The sequence below is a fragment of the Ranitomeya imitator genome, chromosome 6, assembly GCF_032444005.1.
Source record: "Ranitomeya imitator isolate aRanImi1 chromosome 6, aRanImi1.pri, whole genome shotgun sequence".
Classification (NCBI taxonomy): Eukaryota; Metazoa; Chordata; class Amphibia; order Anura; family Dendrobatidae; genus Ranitomeya; species Ranitomeya imitator.
Window position 1 is genome coordinate 561,634,332 of NC_091287.1, and position 18,098 is coordinate 561,652,429.

The 18,098-nt window shown below is 53.9% G+C and overlaps 1 protein-coding gene across 2 annotated transcripts in view; it reads right to left on the reverse strand.

The window, feature by feature from the left end:
- The window catches only part of RHPN1 (rhophilin Rho GTPase binding protein 1), a 75,453-nt gene that overhangs the window by 31,299 nt on the left and 26,056 nt on the right, over window positions 1-18,098 (reverse strand). For both annotated transcript variants that reach the window (XM_069732022.1, XM_069732023.1), the window contains exons 4-10: window positions 6,425-6,553; window positions 6,156-6,231; window positions 5,895-5,972; window positions 5,412-5,536; window positions 5,096-5,262; window positions 3,567-3,754; window positions 2,467-2,623 (exon numbers count right to left, since the gene is read on the reverse strand). In XM_069732022.1, coding sequence (XP_069588123.1) covers window positions 2,467-2,623; window positions 3,567-3,754; window positions 5,096-5,262; window positions 5,412-5,536; window positions 5,895-5,972; window positions 6,156-6,231; window positions 6,425-6,553 — 920 coding nt within the window. The remainder of the gene's footprint in view (window positions 1-2,466; window positions 2,624-3,566; window positions 3,755-5,095; window positions 5,263-5,411; window positions 5,537-5,894; window positions 5,973-6,155; window positions 6,232-6,424; window positions 6,554-18,098) is intronic.

Sequence of the window (18,098 nt, forward strand, 5' to 3'; positions counted from 1 at the left end):
GAAGAATACATGAGATCCTGTCTGCAGCCACCACTAGGGGGAGCTCCCTGTATATAAAGATACATGATAAGATCCTGTCTGCAGCCACCACTAGGGGGAGCTCCCTGTACACAGAGATACATGATAAGATCCTGTCTGCAGCCACCACTAGGGGGAGCTCCCTGTATACAGAGATACATGATAAGATCCTGTCTGCAGCCACCACTAGGGGGAGCTCCCTGTATACAGAGATACATGATAAGATCCTGTCTGCAGCCACCACTAGGGGGAACTCCCTGTATACAGAGATACATGATAAGATCCTGTCTGCAGTCACCACTAGGGGGAGCTCCCTGTATACAGAGATACATGATGAGATCCTGTCTGCAGCCATCACTAGGGGGAGCTCCCTGTATACAGAGATACATGATAAGATCCTGTCTGCAGTCACCACTAGGGGGAGCTCCCTGTATACAGAGATACATGATAAGATCCTGTCTGCAGTCACCACTAGGGGGAGCTCCCTGTATACAGAGATACATGATGAGATCCTGTCTGCAGCCACCACTAGGGGGAGCTCCCTGTATACAGAGATACATGATAACATCCTGTCTGCAGCCACCACTAGGGGGAGCTCCCTGTATACAGAGATACATGATAAGATCCTGTCTGCAGTCACCACTAGGGGGAGCTCCCTGTATACAGAGATACATGATAAGATCCTGTCTGCAGCCACCACTAGGGGGAGCTCCCTGTATATAGAGATACATGATAACATCCTGTCTGCAGCCACCACTAGGGGGAGCTCCCTGTATACAGAGATACATGATAAGATCCTGTCTGCAGCCACCACTAGGGGGAGCTCCCTGTATACAGAGATACATGATAACATCCTGTCTGCAGCCACCACTAGGGGGAGCTCCCTGTATATAGAGATACATGATAATATCCTGTCTGCAGCCACCACTAGGGGGAGCTCCCTGTATACAGAGATACATGATAAGATCCTGTCTGCAGCCACCACTAGGGGGAGCTCCCTGTATACAGAGATACATGATAAGATCCTGTCTGCAGCCACCACTAGAGGGAGCTCCCTGTATACAGAGATACATGATAAGACCCTGTCTGCAGCCACCACTAGGGGGAGCTCCCTGTATACAGAGATACATGATAAGATCCTGTCTGCAGCCACCACTAGGGGGAGCTCCCTGTATACAGAGATACATGATGAGATCCTGTCTGCAGCCACCACTAGGGGGAGCTCCCTGTATATAGAGATACATGATAAGATCCTGTCTGCAGTCACCACTAGGGGGAGCTCCCTGTATACAGAGATACATGATAAGATCCTGTCTGCAGCCACCACTAGGGGGAGCTCCCTGTATATAGAGATACATGATAAGATCCTGTCTGCAGCCACCACTAGGGGGAGCTCCCTGTATATAGAGATACATGATAAGATCCTGTCTGCAGTCACCACTAGGGGGAGCTCCCTGTATACAGAGATACATGATAAGATCCTGTCTGCAGCCACCACTAGGGGGAGCTCCCTGTATACAGAGATACATGATAAGATCCTGTCTGCAGCCACCACTAGGGGGAGCTCCCTGTATACAGAGATACATGATAAGATCCTGTCTGCAGCCACCACTAGGGGGAGCTCCCTGTATATAGAGATACATGATAAGATCCTGTCTGCAGCCACCACTAGGGGGAGCTCCCTGTATACAGAGATACATGATAAGATCCTGTCTGCAGTCACCACTAGGGGGAGCTCCCTGTATACAGAGATACATGATAAGATCCTGTCTGCAGTCACCACTAGGGGGAGCTCCCTGTATACAGAGATACATGATAAGATCCTGTATGCAGCCACCACTAGGGGGAGCTCCCTGTATACAGAGATACTTGATAAGATCCTGTCTGCAGCCACCACTAGGGGGAGCTCCCTGTATACAGAGATACATGATAAGATCCTGTCTGCAGCCACCACTAGGGGGAGCTCACAGTATACAGAGATACATGATAAGATCCTGTCTGCAGCCCTGTATACAGAGATACATGATAAGATCCTGTCTGCAGTCACCACTAGGGGGAGCTCCCTGTATACAGAGATACGTGATAAGATCCTGTCTGCAGCCACCACTAGGGGGAGCTCCCTGTATACAGAGATACATGATAAGATCCTGTCTGCAGCCCTGTATACAGAGATACATGATAAGATCCTGTCTGCAGTCACCACTAGGGGGAGCTCTCTGTATACAGAGATAGATTATAAGATTCTGTCTGCAGTCACCACTAGGGGGAGCTCCCTGTATACAGAGATAGATGATAAGATTCTGTCTGCAGTCACCACTAGGGGGAGCTCCCTGTATACAGAGATAGATGATAAGATTCTGTCTGCAGTCACCACTAGGGGGAGCTCTCTGTTCAGCCCTACTGCTGGGTGATTAGTTCTATGATGGGTCTGGATCTATGGATACTCACTGGAGAAGTCGCACAGGGCGCTGGCAGCGTGGTAATGGGACAGTGCTTTGAAATGTTCGGCTTTTACACGAACCATGGTCGTCCATGAGAAAGGGACATAGTCTTTAACAGGTGGATGCATCATGGTTCTGTATACCAGGGTGTACACATCCTCAACCTGGACAGGAGAGAGATGATACAGAAGAAACCATGACCAGAGGTGGTCAGCAGCATAGGAGACCCTGAGTAGGGATGGGGGGTCCCTCAGCATGGCCCCCTCCAGTAGGGGGCACTCGCCCGGGCCGCCTCCAGTAGGGGGGCACTCACCCCGGCCGCCTCCAGTAGGGGGGCACTCACCCCGGCCGCCTCCAGTAGGGGAGCACTCACCCCAGCCGCCTCCAGTAGGGGGCACTCACCCCGGCCGCCTCCAGTAGGGGGGGCACTCACCCCGGCCGCCTCCAGTAGGGGGGCACTCACCCCGGCCGCCTCCAGTAGGGGGGCACTCACCCCGGCCGCCTCCAGTATGGGGCCACTCACCCCGGCCGCCTCCAGTAGGGGGCACTCACCCCGGCCGCCTCCAGTAGGGGAGCACTCACCCCAGCCGCCTCCAGTAGGGGGCACTCACCCCGGCCGCCTCCAGTAGGGGAGCACTCACCCCGGCCGCCTCCAGTAGGGGGCACTCACCCCGGCCGCCTCCAGTAGGGGAGCACTCACCCCAGCCGCCTCCAGTAGGGGGCACTCACCCCGGCCGCCTCCAGTAGGGGAGCACTCACCCCGGCCGCCTCCAGTAGGGGGCACTCACCCCGGCCGCCTCCAGTAGGGGGCACTCACCCCGGCCGCCTCCAGTAGGGGGCACTCACCCCGGCCGCCTCCAGTAGGGGGCACTCACCCCGGCCGCCTCCAGTAGGGGGCACTCACCCCGGCCGCCTCCAGTAGGGGGCACTCACCCCGGCCGCCTCCAGTAGGGGGCACTCACCCCGGCCGCCTCCAGTAGGGGGCACTCACCCCGGCCGCCTCCAGTAGGGGGCACTCACCCCGGCCGCCTCCAGTAGGGGGCACTCACCCCGGCCGCCTCCAGTAGGGGGCACTCACCCCGGCCGCCTCCAGTAGGGGGCACTCACCCTGGCCGCCTCTTGCGCCATCTGGAGTTGGGAGATGAAGTTGTCCTGTGTGTTCTCCAGGACAAACTTCTCGAAGACGCACTCCTGCACCTGGGCCACCATGAGCCGCACCAGCATGTTCAGGGACGCCGCGCTCATGTCCAGGCTCGGGGCGTTGGAGAAGTTTTCTTTTAAGAAGTTGAAGCATCCTGAGGGGCGAGAACAGTCAGACATTAAGAACCCCCTGTGCCCCAGGGGGAGACACTGCGCCCCCCGATCCAACACACAAGCCCTGCATCCCCCCGATCCAACACACAAGCCACGCACCCCCCCGATCCAACGCACAAGCCACGCACCCCCGATCCAACGCACAAGCCACGCACCCCCCGATCCAACACAAGCCACGCACCCCCCGATCCAACACACAAGCCACGCACCCCCGATCCAACACACAAGCCACGCACCCCCCGATCCAACGCACAAGCCACGCACCCCCGATCCAACACACAAGCCACGCACCCCCCCGATCCAACGCACAAGCCACGCACCCCCCGATCCAACGCACAAGCCACGCACCCCCCGATCCAACACAAAAGCCACGCACCCACGATCCAACACACAAGCCACGCACCCCCCGATCCCACACACAAGCCACGCACCCCCCGATCCCACCCAACACACAAGCCACGCACCCCTGATCCAGCACACAAGCCCTGCACCCCCCCGATCCAACACACAAGCCCTGCACCCCCGATCCAACACACAAGCCACGCACCCCCCGATCCAACACACAAGCCACGCACCCCCCGATCCAACACACAAGCCACGCACCCCCGATCCAACACACAAGCCACGCACCCCCCGATCCAACACACAAGCCACGCACCCCCCGATCCAACACACAAGCCACGCACCCCCCGCTCCCACACACAAGCCACGCACCCCCCCGATCCAATACACAAGCCACGCACCCCCCGATCCAACGCACAAGCCACGCACCCCCGATCCAAAAGACAAGCCACACCCCCCGATCCAACACACAAGCCACGCACCCCCCCGATCCAACACACAAGCCACGCACCCCCGATCCCACACACAAGCCACGCACCCCCGATCCCACACACAAGCCACGCACCCCCGATCCCACACACAAGCCATGCACCCCCCGCTCCCACACACAAGCCACGCACCCCCCCGATCCAATACACAAGCCACGCACCCCCCAATCCACACAAGCCACGCACCCCCGATCCCACACACAAGCCACGCACCCCCGATCCCACACACAAGCCATGCACCCCCCCGCTCCCACACATAAGCCACGCACCCCCCCCGATCCAATACACAAGCCACGCACCCCCCGATCCAATGCACAAGCCACACCCCCCGATCCAACACACAAGCCACGCACCCCCCCGATCCAACACACAAGTCACGCACCCCCCCGATCCACACAAGCCACGCACCCCCCCATCCAACACACAAGCCACGCGCCCCCCGATCCAGCACACAAGCCACGCACCCCCCGATCCCACACACAAGCCACGCACCCGCCGCCTTCTGGAAAGCATCGATGGCCGTGTTTACTCCCTGCAGCGACTGACGGTCCTGCCTCGCCCCGATCTGGGTGTACAGGGCTCCCATATTGAACAGCACGCTTCCCTTCTCAAAAGCCAGAGCCCGCTGGCAGGAAGGGACGCCCGTCAGAGAGTCGTACCTGCAGATAAACGCCAGCGGTTACATACGGAGACCCTGCAGCTCTCGCTGTGAGTGGTGCACGGGCCGCTCCTGCCATAGCCCACCCCACACTGACTGACCAGGATCAGCGCTGACCCGGATCGCTCTGATCGCTCACGTCATACTGACCAGTGGAAGAAGACGCCCAGCGAGCGGTGCGGGGGAAAGAAGCGCTGCTCCAGGAAGAACAGCTGCTTGTAGTACTCCATCAGCAGCTCCAGGCCGGATGCGCTGCGACTCGGGGTCCTCATCGCCTACGGAACAGGGGGACAGCAGAATTATAAGTCCAGCTCTGGAGGATAAGACCCGATGTAACAGCAGAATAGTGAGTGCAGCTCTAGAGGATAAGACCCGATGTAAAAGCAGAATAGTGAGTGCAGCTCTAGAGGATAAGACCCGATGTAACAGTAGAATAGTGAGTGCAGCTCTGGAGGTGATTGGAGGATAAGACTTGATGTAACAGCAGAATAGTGACTGCAGCTCTGGAGGTGACTGGAGACGATGTAACATCGAGTGCAGCTCTGGAGGTGATAAGTCTCCACCATAAGTGAATCACACAGTGGCTCTGGATGTCGTCTGTATTCACACACGTCCGTTCTCTCTGCTCCTCACCTGCCGCAGATCCATGAATTCATTGATCTCCTTCTCATAGGGATCGGCGTCCTCCCCATAGTGATCTGCGATGAAGTCCTGGTGGAGAGCGGACATGAGACTAGTCATCGGAGGGGCTTCTTGGGCCCCCGTACTTGTCCTGATACAGGGCTCACTAGGCTACACTGCCGCGCTGCATTCTGGGAGATGTAGTGCTGATACCGGACCAGCAGTGACACCTGAGCGCCTGCAGCCCCGTGGGAGAGGTCGGGGGCTTCTCACCTTCAGAGCATCCATCAGGTCCAGATCTTTTGTCTCCTTTAAGCCGAGCGGGATCATGGGAACGCTGATCGCTTCACTGAAACACAAATCAGATCAGGATTGAAAAACTACAAAAGGAAAAGTGTCCAGAACTCAGAGCAGGTCCAAAAGCTGAGGTCTAGGGTGCTGTTTGCAGGGCAGAGACCCCAAAAATGTAGGACCCCCCTAAAGTCATACAGTCAGCTCTGAACTACTCTGGTATGTATGTCTGGTGGTAATAGTCCCGATACCTATCGTTCTGGTAGATCTCCACTGAGCTGTTCAGCTCCTCCAGCTCTTCTTTTAGCAGCTGCAGGTTGGAGTTGACATAACTGAGCTCCAGCGCCACCGTCTCCTTCACCTTGTGATTGGTGGTGGCCCTGGACAGACACAATAGAACAGTCAGTGATCGGAAGGAATAGCGCCACCGGAGGCCACGCCCCAATCTGTGCCCACCAATGAGAAACGTGACCGGATGGCGCCAACATCATTAATAAATATAACAAATCACGCAAAAAAGCTCAAGAGAGATTGAGAGAGAGAGAAAGAAAGCGAAAGAAAGAGCGAGAAAGAAAGAGCAAAAAAAGGAGAGCAAAAAAGCGAGAGAGAGCAAGAGAGCGAGAGAGGAGATCACCAAGAATAAGAAAAGAAAGTGGTGACAGTAGCATCACTGTTCACAGCAGAAGCTGAGGTGAATGTTGGGGGTTGTAGTGCAGGGTGAGATGCACACATATGCAGAATGATCTATAGTTGGGGGAGGGGATCGTATTCTCACATTTCCAGCGCTGAGATATCATAAAATAAAGAAAATAAAAGTTTTTCCAAAACAGGAAGAGCGGAGCCGGCGATCGGCCTGGAAATATCCTGCACGTGACCCAGAGGAAAACCGCAATGTTTTTAAAGGGACGGTGATCGCTGCGGGTAGATCCATCAGCAATCAATGAAAGTGACTTGTTGCTAACTGGGTCCTCCTCTGCCCCAGCACAGATCCATTGTGTCCTCCGCTTCCCCAGCACAGATCCATTGTGTCCTCCGCTTCCCCAGCACAGATCCATTGTGTCCTCCCCTCCCCCAGCGCCGATCCATTGTGTCCTCCCCTCCCCCAGCGCCGATCCAATGTGTCCTCCGCTCCCCCAGCACAGATCCATTGTGTCCTCCGCTTCCCCAGCACAGATCCATTGTGTCCTCCGCTTCCCCAGCACAGATCCATTGTGTCCTCCCCTCCCCCAGCGCCGATCCATTGTGTCCTCCGCTCCCCCAGCACAGATCCATTGTGTCCTCCCCTCCCCCAGCACAGATCCATTGTGTCCTCCCCTCCCCCAGCACAGATCCATTGTGTCCTCCCCTCCCCCAGCACAGATCCATTGTGTCCTCCCCTCCCCCAGCACAGATCCATTGTGTCCTCCCCTCCCCCAGCACAGATCCATTGTGTCCTCCCCTCCCCCAGCACAGATCCATTGTGTCCTCCGCTTCCCCAGCACAGATCCATTGTGTCCTCCGCTCCCCCAGCACAGATCCATTGTGTCCTCCCCTCCCCCAGCACAGATCCATTGTGTCCTCCGCTTCCCCAGCACAGATCCATTGTGTCCTCCGCTCCCCCAGCACAGATCCATTGTGTCCTCCCCTCCCCCAGCGCCGATCCAATGTGTCCTCCGCTCCCACAGCACCGATCCATTGTGTCCTCCGCTCCCCCAGCACAGATCCATTGTGTCCTCCCCTCCCCCAGCACAGATCCATTGTGTCCTCCCCTCCCCCAGCACAGATCCATTGTGTCCTCCGCTCCCCCAGCACAGATCCATTGTGTCCTCCCCTCCCCCAGCACAGATCCATTGTGTCCTCCCCTCCCCCAGCACAGATCCATTGTGTCCTCCGCTTCCCCAGCACAGATCCATTGTGTCCTCCCCTCCCCCAGCACAGATCCATTGTGTCCTCCCCTCCCCCAGCACAGATCCAGTGTCCTCCGCTCCCCCAGCACAGATCCATTGTGTCCTCCCCTCCCCCAGCGCCGATCCATTGTGTCCTCCGCTTCCCCAGCACAGATCCATTGTGTCCTCCGCTTCCCCAGCACAGATCCATTGTGTCCTCCCCTCCCCCAGCACAGATCCATTGTGTCCTCCGCTCCCCCAGCACAGATCCATTGTGTCCTCCGCTCCCCCAGCACAGATCCATTGTGTCCTCCCCTCCCCCAGCGCCGATCCAATGTGTCCTCCGCTCCCACAGCACCGATCCATTGTGTCCTCCGCTCCCCCAGCACAGATCCATTGTGTCCTCCCCTCCCCCAGCGCCGATCCAATGTGTCCTCCCCTCCCCCAGCACAGATCCATTGTGTCCTCCGCTCCTCCAGCACAGATCCATTGTGTCCTCCCCTCCCCCAGCACAGATCCATTGTGTCCTCCGCTTCCCCAGCACAGATCCATTGTGTCCTCCGCTTCCCCAGCACAGATCCATTGTGTCCTCCCCTCCCCCAGCACAGATCCATTGTGTCCTCCCCTCCCCCAGCGCCGATCCAATGTGTCCTCCGCTCCCACAGCACCGATCCATTGTGTCCTCCGCTCCCCCAGCACAGATCCATTGTGTCCTCCCCTCCCCCAGCACAGATCCATTGTGTCCTCCGCTCCCCCAGCACAGATCCATTGTGTCCTCCGCTCCCCCAGCACAGATCCATTGTGTCCTCCGCTCCCCCAGCACAGATCCATTGTGTCCTCCCCTCCCCCAGCACAGATCCATTGTGTCCTCCGCTTCCCCAGCACAGATCCATTGTGTCCTCCGCTTCCCCAGCACAGATCCATTGTGTCCTCCCCTCCCCCAGCACAGATCCATTGTGTCTTCCGCTACCCCAGCACAGATCCATTGTGTCCTCCCCTCCCCCAGCGCCGATCCAATGTGTCCTCCGCTCCCACAGCACCGATCCATTGTGTCCTCCGCTCCCCCAGCACAGATCCATTGTGTCCTCCCCTCCCCCAGCACAGATCCATTGTGTCCTCCGCTTCCCCAGCACAGATCCATTGTGTCCTCCGCTTCCCCAGCACAGATCCATTGTGTCCTCCCCTCCCCCAGCACAGATCCATTGTGTCCTCCCCTCCCCCAGCGCCGATCCAATGTGTCCTCCGCTCCCACAGCACCGATCCATTGTGTCCTCCGCTCCCCCAGCACAGATCCATTGTGTCCTCCCCTCCCCCAGCACAGATCCATTGTGTCCTCCGCTCCCCCAGCACAGATCCATTGTGTCCTCCGCTCCCCCAGCACAGATCCATTGTGTCCTCCGCTCCCCCAGCACAGATCCATTGTGTCCTCCCCTCCCCCAGCACAGATCCATTGTGTCCTCCGCTTCCCCAGCACAGATCCATTGTGTCCTCCGCTTCCCCAGCACAGATCCATTGTGTCCTCCCCTCCCCCAGCACAGATCCATTGTGTCTTCCGCTACCCCAGCACAGATCCATTGTGTCCTCCCCTCCCCCAGCGCCGATCCAATGTGTCCTCCGCTCCCACAGCACCGATCCATTGTGTCCTCCGCTCCCCCAGCACAGATCCATTGTGTCCTCCCCTCCCCCAGCACAGATCCATTGTGTCCTCCGCTCCCCCAGCACAGATCCATTGTGTCCTCCGCTCCCCCAGCACAGATCCATTGTGTCCTCCGCTCCCCCAGCACAGATCCATTGTGTCCTCCCCTCCCCCAGCACAGATCCATTGTGTCCTCCGCTTCCCCAGCACAGATCCATTGTGTCCTCCGCTTCCCCAGCACAGATCCATTGTGTCCTCCCCTCCCCCAGCACAGATCCATTGTGTCCTCCGCTCCCCCAGCACAGATCCATTGTGTCCTCCGCTCCCCCAGCACAGATCCATTGTGTCCTCCGCTCCCCCAGCACAGATCCATTGTGTCCTCCCCTCCCCCAGCACAGATCCATTGTGTCCTCCGCTTCCCCAGCACAGATCCATTGTGTCCTCCGCTTCCCCAGCACAGATCCATTGTGTCCTCCCCTCCCCCAGCACAGATCCATTGTGTCCTCCGCTCCCCCAGCACAGATCCATTGTGTCCTCCCCTCCCCCAGCGCCGATCCAATGTGTCCTCCGCTCCCACAGCACCGATCCATTGTGTCCTCCGCTCCCCCAGCACAGATCCATTGTGTCCTCCCCTCCCCCAGCGCCGATCCAATGTGTCCTCCGCTCCCACAGCACAGATCCAATGTGTCCTCCGCTCCCACAGCACAGATCCATTGTGTCCTCCGCTCCCCCAGCACAGATCCATTGTGTCCTCCGCTTCCCCAGCACAGATCCATTGTGTCCTCCCCTCCCCCAGCAGAGATCCATTGTGTCCTCCGCTTCCCCAGCACAGATCCATTGTGTCTTCCACTTCCCCAGCACAGATCCATTGTGTCCTCCGCTCCCCCAGCACAGATCCATTGTGTCCTCCGCTTCCCCAGCACAGATCCATTGTGTCCTCCCCTCCCCCAGCGCCGATCCAATGTGTACTCCGCTCCCACAGCACCGATCCATTGTGTCCTCCGCTCCCCCAGCACAGATCCATTGTGTCCTCCGCTCCCCCAGCAGAGATCCATTGTGTCCTCCGCTCCCCCAGCACCGATCCATTGTGTCCTCCGCTCCCCCCAGCACCGATCCATCGTGTCCTCCGCTCCCCCAGCACAGATCCATCGTGTCCTCCGCTCCCCCAGCAGAGATCCATTGTGTCCTCCGCTTCCCCAGCACAGATCCATTGTGTCCTCCCCTCCCCCAGCGCCGATCCAATGTGTCCTCCGCTCCCACAGCACCGATCCATTGTGTCCTCCGCTCCCCCAGCACAGATCCATTGTGTCCTCCCCTCCCCCAGCGCCGATCCAATGTGTCCTCCGCTCCCACAGCACAGATCCATTGTGTCCTCCGCTCCCACAGCACAGATCCATTGTGTCCTCCGCTCCCCCAGCACAGATCCATTGTGTCCTCCGCTTCCCCAGCACAGATCCATTGTGTCCTCCCCTCCCCCAGCGCCGATCCAATGTGTCCTCCGCTCCCACAGCACCGATCCATTGTGTCCTCCGCTCCCCCAGCACAGATCCATTGTGTCCTCCCCTCCCCCAGCGCCGATCCAATGTGTCCTCCGCTCCCACAGCACAGATCCAATGTGTCCTCCGCTCCCACAGCACAGATCCATTGTGTCCTCCGCTCCCCCAGCACAGATCCATTGTGTCCTCCGCTTCCCCAGCACAGATCCATTGTGTCCTCCCCTCCCCCAGCACCGATCCATTGTGTCCTCCGCTTCCCCAGCACAGATCCATTGTGTCTTCCACTTCCCCAGCACAGATCCATTGTGTCCTCCGCTCCCCCAGCACAGATCCATTGTGTCCTCCGCTTCCCCAGCACAGATCCATTGTGTCCTCCCCTCCCCCAGCGCCGATCCAATGTGTACTCCGCTCCCACAGCACCGATCCATTGTGTCCTCCGCTCCCCCAGCACAGATCCATTGTGTCCTCCGCTCCCCCAGCAGAGATCCATTGTGTCCTCCGCTCCCCCAGCACCGATCCAGTGTCCTCCGCTCCCCCCAGCACCGATCCATTGTGTCCTCCGCTCCCCCAGCAGAGATCCATCGTGTCCTCCGCTCCCCCAGCAGAGATCCATTGTGTCCTCCGCTTCCCCAGCACAGATCCATTGTGTCCTCCCCTCCCCCAGCGCCGATCCAATGTGTACTCCGCTCCCACAGCACCGATCCATTGTGTCCTCCGCTCCCCCAGCAGAGATCCATTGTGTCCTCCGCTCCCCCAGCACCGATCCATTGTGTCCTCCGCTCCCCCCAGCACCGATCCATTGTGTCCTCCCCTCCCCCAGCACCAATCCAATGTGTCCTCCGCTCCCCCCAGCACAGATCCATTGTGTCCTCCGCTCCCCCAGCACAGATCCATTGTGTCCTCCGCTCCCCCAGCACAGATCCATTGTGTCCTCCCCCCAGCGCAGATCCATTGTGTCCTCTGCTCCCAGTGGATCATTGATCTCTTTTATCAGGTGTGACAGGATCCGGAAGGTTTCCTCATCATGTCAGTGGCCCACTACGAGCGTTTCCCCCACAGACACTTCGGGGGATTGTTGCACTTCTAGAGTGTTTTCCTGTTCTGCATTTGTGATGGAGCATGGACACCAAACCTGTGGATGTCTCCAGTCCGGAGCGAGGCGGCAGCTCCTGTGTAATCACCGACCGATGAGGTCCCCGATGGAGACAAGTCTGGAGACGCTGCAGCCATACAGGCGGCTCAGAGCAGTGATTACGGAGGAGCTGCTGGCAGCGGATCAGCGCAGAACCTTCCTCAGACGACCATGAATCACCGCTGAGGGTGGAGGTGCTGGGATCTCTGCAGTCCCGGACTGTAGAATCCAGAGGTTGTGACTTCTGTTCCCCTTAGGCTCGGTTCACACTGCGTTAACAGAAGCCCATTCAACATATGCGTTAAACGGGCGGCATTAACGCAAGTGCCGACATGCCATCGAAATAGAGATTAATGGCAGCGTTACCTGACTGCCAGAACGCAGTATGAACCCAGCCTTACAGACCAGTGAGGGCTCCATCCTGTGATCTCCGTCACTTCGCTCCTCCATCATACCCTGTGCGATGCTCTGCGACACTTCCATCATCTGCACAGTTCATGGCGGCTGCAGATAAGAGCGAGGGGGCGAGGGTCGTCCTATTGTCTGGGACAGGACACAATGATCGGAGCAGTGCGGCGATAACACACGGCCGGGAGCCATTCACACACACAAAGGCCCCGAGACGAGACCCCGAGGTGTTATCTGTGCGCACAATGGCCGGCGACAGACGAGGACGACAGCATTGTGCTCAGCGAGACTGCTGAATGTTTAATGTGCAGATATGGAATAACAGACAACATGCGAGAGGGCCACGGCCACAGGCAGCTGTGCTCTTACATGGGACTGTCGGTGATGTCTGCTACATTATCTGTACTGTGCTATCTCTCCCGTTACATAGGACTGCATGTGACATCTACATTATCTATACTCAGAGAGCTATCACTGTGTTATCTGTGGTGTTACATAGGACTGCGGGTGACATCTACTACATTATCCTGCGTAACGGATCCGTCGTGATAATATAGGTGAATCTAATGAAAATGTAGAGTCCCTGTGGGTGGAGATAAGGGGAGCGGGAAAAAAATAATAAATTACTGATAGGGGTTTGTTATAAATCTCCAAAAATAATGGAAGCAATGGAGAATATCCTCGTAAAGCAAATAGATGAAGCTGCGACTCAAGGAGAAGTCATTATTATGGGGGACTTCAACTACCCTGAAGTAGATTGGGGAACAGAAACCTGCAGTTCCAGCAAAGGTAATCGGTTTTTGACAACTATGAGAGACAATTACCTTTCACAACTGGTTCAGGACCCAACAAGGAGGGGGGCACTGCTAGACCTAATATTAACCAACACGCCAGACCGCATAGCAAATATAAGGGTTGGGGGTCACTTGGGGAATAGCGATCACAAAATAGAAAGTTTTCATGTATCCTTTAAAAAGATGTGTAGTAGAGGGGTTACACGGACACTAAACTTCAGGAGGGCAAATTTCCAACGGATGAGAGAGGATCTTGGTGCAATTGACTGGGACGATATCCTGAGACACAAAAATACACAAAGAAAATGGGAGACGTTTATTAGCATCCTGGATAGGACCTGTGCACAGTATATACCGTATGGGAATAAACATACTAGAAATAGGAGGAAACCAATATGGCTAAATAGAGCTGTAAGGGGCGCAATAAGTGACAAAAAGAAAGCATTTAGAGAATTAAAAGAAGTAAATAGTGAGGAGGCATTAAATAAATACAGAAAATTAAATAAATTCTGTAAAAAGCAAATCAAGGCAGCAAAGATTGAGACAGAGAGACTCATTGCCAGAGAGAGTAAAAATAATCCCAAAATATTCTTTAACTACATAAATAGTAAGAAACTAAAAAATGATAGTGTTGGCCCCTTAAAAATAGTCTGGGGGAAATGGTGGATGAGGAAAAAGCCAATATGCTAAATGACTTTTTTCATCAGTATTTACACAAGAAAATCCCATGGCAGACAAAATGACTAGTGATAAAAATTCCCAATTAAATGTCACCTGCTTAACCCAGCAGGAAGTGCGGCGGCGTCTAAAAATCACTAAAATTGACAAATCTCCGGGCCCGGATGGGATACACCCTCGAGTACTGCAGGAATTAAGTACAGTCGTCGATAAATCATTATTTTTAATCTTTAAAGACTCCATAATAACAGGGTCTGTACCACAGGACTGGCGTATAGCAAATGTGGTGCCAATATTCAAAAAGGGAACAAAAACTGAACTCGGAAATTATCGGCCAGTAAGCTTAACCTCTACTGTGGGTAAAATCCTGGAGGGCATTCTAAGGGATGCTATACTGGAGTATCTGAAGAGGAATAACCTCATGAGCCAGTATCAGCACGGGTTTACTAGGGACCGTTCATGTCAGACTAATTTGATCAGTTTCTATGAAGAGGTAAGTTCCGGACTGGACCAAGGAAACCCAGTGGACGTAGTGTATATGGACTTTTCAAAAGCTTTTGATACAGTGCCACACAAAAGGTTGATACATAAAATGAGAATAATGGGGATAGGGGAAAATATGTGCAAGTGGGTTAAGAGCTGGCTCAGGGATAGGAAACAAAGGGTGGTTATTAATGGAACACACTCGGACTGGGTCGCGGTTAGCAGTGGGGTACCACAGGGGTCAGTATTGGGCCCTCTTCTTTTTAACATATTTATTAATGACCTTGTAGGGGGCATTCAGAGCAGAATTTCAATATTTGCAGATGACACTAAACTCTGCAGGGTAATCAATACAGAGGAGGACAATTTTATATTACAGGATGATTTATGTAAACTAGAAGTTTGGGCTGATAAATGGCAAATGAGCTTTAATGGGGATAAATGTAAGGTCATGCACTTGGGTAGAAGTAATAAGATGTATAATTATGTGCTTAATTCTAAATCTCTGGGCAAAACCGTCAATGAAAAAGACCTGGGAGTATGGGTGGATGACAAACTCATTCAGTGGCCAGTTCCTGGCGCCTGCGCTGTAAGTACGAAGGGCAGCGCAACTGCGCATGCCCGGAAGGAAAAAAAAAAAAAAAAAACTTACAGAGCAGGCGCCAGGAACGATAATGTAGGAAGAGGAGGCGGCGCCCGGCGTGCACAAGCCAGGAGTGACGGCAGTGCTGCGTCTCATTAGAAAGGAAAGTCCCGCCTCCCGGACGGATTCAGGGTATGTGGGGGCAAATTTTATAAGTGTTTATTTCAGCGTGTGCAGGAGTTTGTAACTAAAGAGCCACCTCGTCAGAATGCAGCATTAGTGCTGCACAAGATGGCTCTTTTAGTTACAAACGCCTGAGGGGGGTGACAGGTTCCCTTTAATCATAGACCTGAGACAGGGACAAGGGGGCATCCTCTACGTCTGGAGGAAAGAAGGTTTAGGCATAATAACAGACGCGGGTTCTTTACTGTAAGAGCAGTGAGACTATGGAACTCTCTGCCGTATGATGTTGTAATGAGTGATTCATTAATTAAATTTAAGAGGGGACTGGATACATTTCTGGAAAAGTATAATGTTACAGGGTATATACACTAGATTCCTTGATAGGGCGTTGATCCAGAGAACTAGTCTGATTGCCATATGTGGAGTCGGGAAGGAATTTTTTTTCCCCAATGTGGATCTTACTATTTGCCACATGGTTTTTTTTTTGCCTTCCTCTGGATCAACACGTTAGGGCATGTTAGGTTAGGCTATGGGTTGAACTAGATGGACTTAAAGTCTTCCTTCAAACAACGCTTCATTAAGCCATGGTATAGCAGCAACGTTTCGACCAAAACTTGGTCTTTTTCAAGCATGCTGCTATACCATGGCTTAATAAAGCGTTGTTTGAAGATTTCTACACCTGGGTGGAGCGCTGTTCATTTATATTGGATGGTCTTGGAGTATCCAGGAAGGTTCCCTGGACGTGGAACGGGCGCCCCAGTTAAGTGAGTGCTGTCAGCCTCTTCCTATTTCTTTAAAGTCTTCCTTCAACCTTAATAACTATGTTACTATCTGAACTCAGAGAGTTATCACTGTGTTATCTGTGGTGTTACATGGGACTGCAGGTGACATCTACTACATTATCTGTACTCCGAGTTATCACTGTGTTACAGACTCAGTTGTGCTCAAAAGTTTACATACCCCGGCAGAATTTTTGCTTTCTTGACTTTTTTCAGAGAATATGAATGACAACACAAACTTTTTCTCCCCTCATGGTTAGTGGTTGGGTGAAGCCATTTATTGTCAAACTTCTGTGTTTTCTCTTATTAAATCATAATGACAACCCAAAACATCCAAATGACCCTGATCAAAAGTTCACATCCCCTGGTGATTTTGGCCTGATAACATGCACAGAAGTTGACACAAATGAGTGTGAATGGCTACTGAAGGTAACATCCTCACCTCCAACCTGTTTGCTTGCAATCAGTGTGTGTCACGATAATGTAAAAAATGTCATATTGTGAATTTAGTTTCAGAAGGTACATGGCTTTCCAGACACACGCTGCAGATTCGACCCCTCCTTTCTCTCCCTCTGTATTCGCTCATACGAAGACAAAGCCCTATGGCAGACACTCTCTGCAACTTGATACCAATGTGTGAGAAGTTTATGGCTTTTATCTGCAGCAGATAAATCTCCCTAAAACTACTCATTTCCTCCTCCCAACAAATACCAGCCCAAACTGGTATAGCCCCTTCCAAACTGCATGAGATCTTTTCTTCTATTAACGTGATATATATGGGCACCGATCCGAGCTAGGGATATAAGAATTATATATTCCGGATGTCCATCGATAGAGCTATCACTCACTGAAAGCGCTAGAAGCTAAACGCAACGAGTGCAAAGCATGGATTTCATCATAAGCGGTTCAGGTAATTGCTCCGTGTTTACACTAAAAAGAATCACCCCGACGTGGAGCACCTCGTGATCCGGGTGTATTCCGGACATGAGATTCCTACAGCGAGCTAGGTATAAAAATAGTTTTCCTAAGTCTAAGTAAAGGGGAGGTTTCAGCCTCTAAGTGATGTCACCACAGGGGGAGTGACTGGGTTTTGGGCTAGGAATAACTTAGTGAGACAGCATTCTTGCAGTGTCTTTTGTCTGGGGTCCAGCTGCTATACAGAGGGGTGCCATGCATCTGGATATATGCTCACCCTTCTCCCCAACACACGGCCAGTCAAGATGATACAATGACATAACGACCTGTAAGTGTTCCTTTCAATTTTAATCCCATTTTATTTGTAAATTTGTATTGTACATATGATTTGAATCCTTTATACTTTCTATTTAGACTTTGAAAACACTGCCTACCTTTTTTTTTTTAGTAAAATATATAATTTACTAGCTTGTCTCTCCATGCTCTAAACGAACTGTCGCTTCCTCTGAAGTGAATTACGCTACTGATTTGGGTTGGCTCCAGACCCGTTAATCAGAGCTGGTGGCAGCATACTTTGTTCTGTGCGTTTGGGAGGCTTTTTAGTGACGGCGGCGTTAATTATTTTTCCCGCCTGAGTGGGAGTAGTTCTATTGCCCTCGCTGCAGTGTGTCCAATAGCCAGTACATAGCAAGCAGCCTTTCTGATGACAAATTACCCTAATTGCCGTACCTTGACTGACCTGAGGGTAAGGGGGGCGCCAGAGAGCTGCAAGTTTAAAACCGGAACTGGGAAGTGGGATATAGATAAATCCCCTTCAGAAGGAACCAGGGGCAATCAAACAACCCAAGTTCATGACAAATTGGTGTGAGTGGTGGGGATGATAAAGGTAGCTTCCCTATGAACCATGACAGATTGGTGGGATCCCGGTGTGATCCGTGACATATTGGTGGCAGCCTGGTGGGATTTGTGACAG